This window comes from Atta colombica, unplaced genomic scaffold (assembly GCF_001594045.1).
Source record: "Atta colombica isolate Treedump-2 unplaced genomic scaffold, Acol1.0 scaffold179, whole genome shotgun sequence".
NCBI classification, from domain to species: domain Eukaryota; kingdom Metazoa; phylum Arthropoda; class Insecta; order Hymenoptera; family Formicidae; genus Atta; species Atta colombica.
In genome coordinates this window covers 145,366-155,465 of record NW_017259270.1, presented here as the reverse complement: position 1 = coordinate 155,465, position 10,100 = coordinate 145,366, and the positions used below count along the sequence as shown (strand labels likewise).

The following is a 10,100-nucleotide window of genomic DNA, read 5'->3' as shown; positions in this document are numbered from 1 at the left end:
ACATTACTATGAATAATTCAAAAATTTTAATATGTTCTTAATATGTTGGCCATCAGTATCAGACACAGTGAGTGAGTGAGTGACGCTCGTACATAGTAATGAATCTTTCTGCCGTGATTTTTGATTAATTTCCGATTTTCATTTTCATGGAATTGATTAGTGTTTTAATGTTAAATTTTTCCATTTGTAATCTCGAATAATTCTAGCTAAAACTAAAAGTGACTGTGTCTGATACTGGCCAACATATCAAGAACCGGTTTTTAAATTATTCATAGTAATGTTTGCGACATAATTTGTGATCACGATAGTCCTTATTTTCGGGATAATTAATTATAATTTTAAAGTTTTTTATATTTAACATAAATTAGTTTTTCATATTTTGATATTTCCAATATTTCCTTATTTTCGTTCATTTTTCTTTTTTTTCTCTCTTCTCTTCTTGGGTTTAAATCTAGTATTTAAATTTTCAAGATGGAAGAGCTATGGCAGAATAACTTTTATTCACAGTTTATATATATTAGTTTGTGTTGTCTCTGAGGAGGGCCAAAACACGTAAGCGCGTTTAGTAGAATAAAGAAGTTTTACGCTTTATAGTATTATTTGCACGACATCTTTTGCGTCTGACTCCTAGTGCTCTTATCCTTTCCAATTTCTTTCAATTTATAATGAAATTATTAAAGAACAATAAAAATAAAATTATCTTAGAAAAAAAAGTCTGAAAAAATATATAATAGGGAAAAAAAAACCAGAAAAACCAAAATTTCAGAGAATTTATTCGTCCTAAGAACACTACACAAATTTCAAATAAATGATTCTTTTTTATCTTTTCTATTAGGACAATTCTCATGATACTATATTCTTCACTTGCATTAAATCAAGTCTTCGACAGATGGATGGTATTGCGTATCAAAAATCCATATTGTGCAGGACGAAATGCGAAATGCGAAAATGACTAGTCCGACGGTTCCAATACACACACCCATACACACATCCACACATAAGACTATACTTCTAAATACATAGCTCATTATACATTATGTCAATACATTATGTCGCGAAGTCGCCAAAGCGGAGATGGAAAGTACGCAAAGGACGTCTGTCATCTAATTCTGACTAGTTGTTCTCCGACTTTACCGAATTTTCTGAGGCTTTTATAGTATATAAAAGACTTATATAGTATATAAGTTTTTGAAATTTTTTGACATTTTATAATTATTTTCATAAAACTATGTTCTTTTTTTATTTCCTAGATGATTTCACACGTATAAACGTTCGCATGATGGATTGACTGGTTCTCGAACTATATGCGAATTCACTTTATAGTGACCGAGCGATTCCTGTTCGTGCAAGTTTCTTTGAGTCTTTCGGTAATTATAAATTAATATATTTTATTATTTTCCAAAGTTCCAATATTTCCAATAAAGTTCCAATATTTATTCTAAAAAGTTGAAAGTATTGGTGATGTATTTTTAAAAATTTTTTGAATCATTTTGAATAGGAGAAAAAAACGGACGGATTTGGTGCCTCATCCATACAAACGGATCATCCTCCGTTTGTATGGATGAGGCACCAAATTGTATTTTATAGAGTAAGGGTTAACATTACAAATTGATATAAATTAACATAAAATCTGTTTAGCCAAAAGCTTTATATATGGCGGATATGCGAATACTCACGTTTATAGTGCCTTACTTTAGGTTTGTTATGTCGCATGCTCCAACATACTCCTATCACAGCTCCTACTCACTGTGCGTTGGAATGAGTAAGAGCGTATTACAACATGTTGGAGCATGCGACGCGAACAAACTTTTGATGTAGATGTTCTTAGGTCACATGATTCACTACCATGTTGTGAAGCGTATACAGTAGAGCTATGATAGGACAGGCTCTTAAATTAGAATTTCTGTTAAGCTCCTAATATATCCACCATATTCCTAAGTATACAAACCAACATACACACTAAAAGTTGCAGCCACAAAAAAGTTTCACTATCGCTACTGGGAATGATTATACTGTGTATATGAGTTCTTTATTTCTCTTGATGTCTGCGTAGCAGACAACGTCTGATGCGTCGCATGATTGGATGTGTTGAGACCACACTCCTTTCCCCACTCTTTGCTCTGTTCTCACTCCGCCGCTGAACTGAAGGTTATGGTTACAGGTTGTTACACCTTCTAAGCTGTTGGAAATCTTGCTTCGTATTATATATTAACGTATTATATATTAACGAAGGCAAAAAAATTTATTAAAATGCTTTGTTGCGATAAACTGTATCAATAGATCTCTGTATCAATAGAAAAACGTATCGATTATTTAAATTTCCTGCGGATAGTATTTGTTGACAACTCACTGTAAAATAAATACATGACTTGTGAATAAACATCACTTCCTCGCAGATAAGAAATTTCATTTCTTTTCTTCAAATTGACATACATATTTGGCAGCTTATCTAGAAATAACCTGAACGCTAGATACTCTTCAGGTCCTGCAATATTGTGAAAGATATTTAACTAATTTTGAGAGGAATGAAAGGAGCTACAAAATTTCAAGCAGCAAATACAAATCATAACTTGTAATGATCATAACCCATCACAGCTCAGTGATAGAATGGGAAGCAAAGAATGGGAAAAGGAATAAAAATGATGAACGCGAATACCTACGTTTCTAGTGCTCAAAGATGCCAATAATCAGTGTCGTTACTGTGTATGATTATACTGTCATATATCTATCGAATGCATTCTCTCTCAATGCTCACGAACATTAAATATATTTGAAAATTCAATAGGAAACAGGAAATAGTCATAATGGTCGAAACTGGATCTTTTAACGCTTAAATCATTTCATGTGAATTTGTATATATTATATATAAATACATTCTATATTATAGTCATTTGAACTGCATGCCGAAATTTTTTCGGACTTAAAAAACACGGGTAAATTACTGAAATAATATCACAATTAAATTTTGATACTCAATACGCATCTATTAAAGAGATCTTAATATGCTGGAAATCTGTAAATAAAATTAATTTACAGCGACGTTAACAACGACAGGGTTATGCTTTAACGTTATACACCGTTATATTTTCAAATTTTTAATTGCAATTTGGAAAAGCATGTGTGTTACAATATATATTAGATCTATCTGAAAAGTTGCTATTAATATATTAATTTACATTCACTTTTTAATTACAACGTGCTTGAAATAGAAATGGACCACTATGTGTGAAATGATAATCACAAAAATCAATAATATAATTAATAATGATCAATATATAAATGTGGAATGTCATCGAGCAGGTATTAGATTAGTTAGCCTATTTATGAAAACATTGTAAAAATATGCAAACATTTTATTTCAAAACATGAAATGGTTATTACTCGAGCTTCCAAAGGTGAAAAACTGAAGTCTGCGACTCAAGAATTCAAACGGAATTGATTATTAACATTCATTACGGATGAACTTATGATTGCAATAAACTTATTTAATTTAATTAATTACTAATGCTCGTAACTCGTAAAAAAATATTAGATTTATTTAGCCAATAACTAGAAATGTATAAGATTTCGAAAATTAATATAAGATTTCATGATAAATTGATATTAATATCAAATTCATCTTCTATTTTGATACTGAAGGTCGTTATAAATCGAATTTTTAATTGATAAAATATAAAAGAAATATCTTGATTTATGAAATATACATACCTTTTGCAGTTAAAAAGAAATATCTATTCATTTACATAAATTTTAATACGTAATAAGGAAATAGCTAAGTACGAAGAAATGAGATTTTATATGCTCTCAAATTATATCGTTAATTCCAATTAAAATAATTTTAATTGTTTAGAAATTGCGGATAATTATAATTGAGTTCTCTAAATTATCAAGAGCATATCGATAATGTAAATTCTTAAATGATCATTGGAAACATTTATATTAACCATTTGATGGTTCAACAGAATAAACCGTTGATGGTTCAACAGAATAAACCGTTGATGATTCAACAGAATAAACATAATTTTTCAAAGAGAAACTAGGATGTTGTTATATCGATCACAGGCAAAACTTATCTTTCCATTATTTCTCTTACAAATAACAATTTTATTTTAAATTCAATTGTCAATAATTAATTCTATTAATATCTGCTTTAATTTTGAATAAAATTATATATTGATGTGTGGTCTAGTGATTCTATTGGAGCGTAGCTGATTTGTATCATATATGCGAATACATTCGAGCATTTTATGAAACAATCCTTCGCAAAACAAAGAACAAAATCTTAATTTTTACGTAAACATGGGATGATTTAAATGCAATTCAATATCTATTTACAACACGAACTTTCAGAATATCGAAATAATCAAAATGATAATCGCGATGTTATTTAGTGTAAAAATGAGATTTGTGATTATTGTAGATGCTTGATTGTAGATGCTTCAGGAATAGGAAGTAGGGAATGCATCAAGACAATTTATTGAACACAGAATTTCTCAATGTCGATGATATCGCAATATCAAAACTTCATGTAGTTAATTTTTTGGAACAAGAATCAACGATGCAGCCGAGTATATGATTAAGATATTTTTTCACTTATGCTTATGTTTATTTATTAATTTTTTAGACGGAAGTCATCAAATTTGAAAATTTAATAAAAATATTCACAATGAGCATTCCTTCTTTCTGTCTCCCATACGTACTAATTCATGCCTTCTCACTCAGTTACATATTCTTTCGTCCGATTACATATATTCTCTCTCTCTCTCTCTCTCTCTCTCTCTCTCTCTCTCTCTCTCTCTCTCTCTCGCACTCTCTTGCTCTCTCTTTCTCTCTCTTTCTCTCTCTCGCACTCTCTTACGCATTCGCTTCCGATCAAACATTCGTCTCTGTTACCTGCATGGCCGTAACATTGGTGTGTCCAGAAAATACAATATTTAATAACTTTGAAAAACATATTGATGCAGACCTCGAAGTACATTCAAAGTATAATGTTATATTACGTCAGTATATTATACTTAGAAATATACTTGTTCCAAATGTTAATCGAAAGTTGTACTGTTGTGTTTTCTGTGCACAGCTATTCATGAGCTTAATCGCAGGTATCGGCCAATATTTTTTATCGCTATTAAATTCATACCTTTTCGGTATGTGGATGTGTCCATGTATATATTAAATGTGTTTGTGAAATGTGTGTGTGTGTGTGTGTGTGTGGCGCGCGCGCGCGTGATGTATGTGTATGCGTGCGCGCGCGCGCGCGCGTGTGTGTGTGTCAATATATATATGTCGTGTTAAATCAATTGAGTGTGTATGTGTGTTACATGGCTACGTGTAGTATAATGTATATGTACATTCAATTAATAATTATTATTAATAACAACAATAATTAATACGAATAGAAAATCATGTTTCACGTTGTATGACTTAGTTCGCTGAACATTAATTCTTCAGTAAGTAGTAAAGTCGTTCAACGATATTCTCGATTGTTCAACATGCATATGTTCGTCGGTCAAGCAAGGCCTTTTTTTATTACCACGACTTGCTCAGCTTCCATGAGAAGAAATTTTATCATAGAAGAGCTTTTAGGATCTTTCGATTTTTAAGTTAATGATTGTTGTTTGATCCATCGGAGCTGCTGATGACAATACACGAAACTGTGACCTTTTCACTAAATATAGTTTCACTTGTTAAAGATTACGTTAACAGAGTCATGCCTCGCAATTAGCGAACCGACATATAGTATCATTCGCTTGTGTTCATCTTTATGTGGATTCAATCCAAGATGACAACCATTTCGTCTTGGCGACCTGCTCTTTGGAGGTGAAGCGGATTCAGGGGGAGCGACATTCTGCGCCATGGTTTGCGCGCTGCTCTTCGTAACTCCACCGAAGATAGAGCTCTTCTAGCTCTTCTGCAATTTGATAAATCAAAAGTATTAGCACAAATACCAAACGTATACGTTACATTACAATCGCAATTACTAGAATATTATGATATATATTATGATAAAGACAAAAAATTTCTTATATCAAAATTTATAAATATTAAGAAATATAAAAATCGAATTGAAGAACCGAGAATAATCCAATCGCAAATAATACATCCGTTCCTTTTTGCATATAATCTTATTTCTTTAAAATCTTTTTCAATAATTGATATAAATTTATAATCAGACAAAGATTAAAGACTTCTTCATACTTATACACTGCTTTACATAAATTTTCTTCGAAATTGATTTATGTTTATTTTTGATCTGATTTACTAACTTGATCTGTTCGGTAGCACGGAAGTAGACGTCATCGGGTGCGTCCATCCACGACATGACTTGCTTACGTGCGTTACTTCTGGACAACGGCGGACCATGAGGCAGCGGATGAGAGGCCCTGCCGTTAAGAGGCGGCGCAAGAGGAAGAACTGCAGGCGCGGGATGTTCCAGCGTATGTTTCGGATGCAGTTGCTGCGGATGATGAGCTCTTTTCGCAGGCGGTGCACCAGAAGGAAGCCCTGCGTTCAGAGCGATACCTAAAAACGAGCGAACAAAGACTTGCGACAATTTTAAAGAATCTTTGAACGCAATCATATTTTTTTTTATTAATGATCAGTTTGATCACGATATATCGCTTAATATCATTGATATTAAAATGATGAATCAATATTTCCTATTTATTTAACATGCGCTAGTGTACAATTACAAAAATCCTATTTATCAATAATCATTACTGGTTTACGATCCTTTCCACTAATAATTCGTAAAGTCGATGTAAAGAGAGAGAGAGATATAGAGATAAGTCATTTTATTACTCACAAGTCTTTTTATTACTTATAACAATTTGATAAAATATTTTATAAATATAAAAAAAAACATTTTGTCTATAGTATTTATATTTAGTAATTGAGTTTTATTATTGTTAATCACCAATAAAATAGTGCGAATTAAAATAATAAAACTTACCATCTGAACCGTTAATTTCGTCGAACGATCTTGGGCGTTTCAAAATATTCTGTTGGGTCGACATGACAGGCTGGGGCTGGGGTGGCGTCAATGTGAGCCTGTCCACTTCAGGTTTATTTGGTACCCTCTCATACAAAAGACTGCCGTCTACAATATTATACTTTATGTTATCAAATAATAATGTATATCACACACACACACACACACACACACACACACGCGCGCGCGCGCGCGCGCGCGCGCGCGCATACATACACATGTATATGAAGATAATTAACTGAATTTGTATCTCTATCAGTAATGCAAATACTTTTTTAGTGTAATTTCTTTCCACATTATAAAATTATTTCACATAATATGAGAAATAAAAATATTTATATTTATATGTTTCCGTTGTATATGTATCACATTATATAATATCGTATCTTAATATTTGTATAAACAGAATAATGAGACGAATTAATTGGAAAGAAAACACATAATTGCTTATTTAAAAAATTATCCATTTTGCATACAATTTTTTTAAAGAAAGATTTTTGTCTTTTCTTTCTACCAATTGATCTCATTATTTTGTTCATAAAAGTATTAAAGTATGATTATCAAAAAATTAATCATTTTTAAAGTTATTTAATATTTTATGTCATATATGTTAGAATAAAGTATAAAATACTTTATTCTCATAAACTATTCTTCTTGGTACCATTACCTTAATGTTTTATATGCAGAATACTTAGAAGAATCATATTGTAATGTGTAAAAAAAATCATACAATTCCATAAAAAAAGTGGAGATGAAGCCTAAAAAAATATGATTTTGAGAAAAATTTCTTGGTCATCATAATATGTGCTCCTTCGAATCGATCAATTTTCTTCTTTCATACTTTCTCGATCATTAAAAACAACGAAGATATTTAAATGATCAAGTTAGAGGAAATCTGTATTATTGTGTATGTATGTAACTAAAATATTCAAGCACGCGCGTGTTGATTAATTAATACAATGATAAAGTAATATTTCCAATACAGATAATTATCACTTTTTTTAATAATTTTATAAATATTTCATTTATTACTTCGAAAATTGAGACTACCAAAAGTCTCGAAAAGTCTTTATCTGATTTCTAATTTTTTATACAATAGTATAAGATACATAAAAAAAATTCAAGCTTGTCGCTGGTTCAGTGCTTCCAAAAAAAACTTTCCAAAAAAGAGAATAATGAGTTTTGTATTCAAAATAGTGAAAGAAAAATGAAGTTTTTTTAAACACTGAGCAGCAAGCTAGTAGTTCGTTTTAGATTTGATTAAAATTATATAGAATGGTATCTAAGGATTAGCACTTTATTATTTTGAATATATCCTGTGACGGTGATACTTTCATTATTTAATATTCCATTAAATTTAAAGGCACTTTTAAATTTAAAAAATGATGTTAAGAAATACATGTTTCAACACGTTCGGCAGAGAAGAGAAGAAACAAAGTTCTACTAATAATAGCATCTAAATTCTGCAACTGAAACAACTTAAGAATGATACAAGTATCTGGAAACAAAATTATTATTTTCAAATTAAATATATCATTTTTTAATATAGTATGATATATTTAGTTTATTGATTAGGATTCTATAAGTTTATTTCATAATTAAGTCTTTCATAACCAATCAATTTAGAACATATTTAAAACTTTAATTTTCTAGGTATAATTTTCCCTTAATATTGGATTGGAGCAAAAGTTCTGCGGTATTTTGTTAGCTCAAAATTATATATACAATATCTTCGTTAAAACAAACTTTAAATTTAAAAAAAAAAAATGATTTTAAAGCTTCAAATCTCTACTTTTGATTTTTTGAATTTATCTAAGTTTTGTAATTTTTATATATAGAAAACTACGAGATGAAAAAAAAGAAAATTTTTTTTCTTACTTTGTAGGTCTGCCAAAAAAAATTTGCGAAAATTTTCAACTATATTGTGAAAATTTGGAATTACAAAATCGTTTTTTAAAAATGTTTCTACAATTTTTTGTTTTTGAATTATTCGCGAATTAAATAAAAAGAAGCATTCTGACTTTGATTGCTCATAACTCCATTAAAAATCATCATGGAATTTAAAAAAACAGATTCTTAAAAACATTGCTTTATTGAGTAACTGCCAATTAAAAAAAAAATAGAATATATAAATTTGAGTTAAAAGTATGTATTAAGTACTGTCCTTATACATTATTAGATACATTATTAGATACAGCAAAGTTTCAATCATTTCTTTAAAAATCTGTTTTATTAATTACGGTATGATTTTAACGAAATTATGAGCAATCAAAATCAGAATGCTCTTTTATTTAATCCGCGTATAACTTGGTAACAAAAGTCATGAGAACATTTTTTAAAACTTTAAAAAAAAATTGTAAGCTTGCACGTTAGATAATCGAAAATTTCGCAATAAATATATTCTGTTATAATTTGAGCTAACAAAATTCCATAAAATTTTTTCTCTAACCCAATTATTTGGTATAATATTGTAATAAGTTTTACGCATTTGTACAAGTAATATCACATTTTCTAATAATAGTTTTTCATATTTTATCAATAACTGTAAATTATAATGAAATGCTTAAATGAAAATCTTCTTAAATAATCAATAATAAAGTAAAAGAATCCCGTCATCATATATGATAGGAGATTCAAATTATTCAAATCTACTTATAGAAAAGGAATGAAAACATGCAGCAAAAATTTTAAAAAATGTATAACTTATTAAACAGAAATTATAGCAAACACAGAAATAATATAATCTTATTGGAAAAAAATGAAAATAGTAAGTTTTTAATGAAAAAGTAAGCAAAAGTGACTCTTCTCCAAAATAGTGAATAAAGTGAAAATAGCAGCAAGTCTGAATAATTGCTTTTTATATACCCGGTGCCTTTGGCGGACGTGGAAATGAGACTCGTTCGGGCTGTTTGCGTTGTGCTGGGGCAGTTAGTGTCAGCCAGTCCCAGTCACCGGGTTGCCGAGGTGCTGGATGATCGCCTAGGCGCGAGGCGATGTCGATCACTTGGGGACGCGGCCGAGGCCGTACGGCGCGTGCAAGGATACGCAGTTCCGTAGGTGTTTTAGATGCCAGCTGGGCGCATAGGTGCCGCAACGGCGCGGCATTCACCGG

The 10,100-nt window shown here is 30.4% G+C and overlaps 1 protein-coding gene across 1 annotated transcript in view; it reads right to left on the bottom strand.

The window, feature by feature from the left end:
* Positions 1–5,338: 5,338 nt before the first annotated feature.
* The window catches only part of LOC108686385 (metastasis-associated protein MTA1), a 14,841-nt gene continuing 10,079 nt past the window's right edge, over positions 5,339–10,100 (bottom strand). Inside the window, exons 10-13 of the mRNA XM_018191665.1 lie at positions 9,854–10,098; positions 6,950–7,096; positions 6,264–6,519; positions 5,339–5,908 (exon numbers count right to left, since the gene is read on the bottom strand). Coding sequence (XP_018047154.1) covers positions 5,770–5,908; positions 6,264–6,519; positions 6,950–7,096; positions 9,854–10,098 — 787 coding nt within the window. The 3' untranslated portion in view covers positions 5,339–5,769. The remainder of the gene's footprint in view (positions 5,909–6,263; positions 6,520–6,949; positions 7,097–9,853; positions 10,099–10,100) is intronic.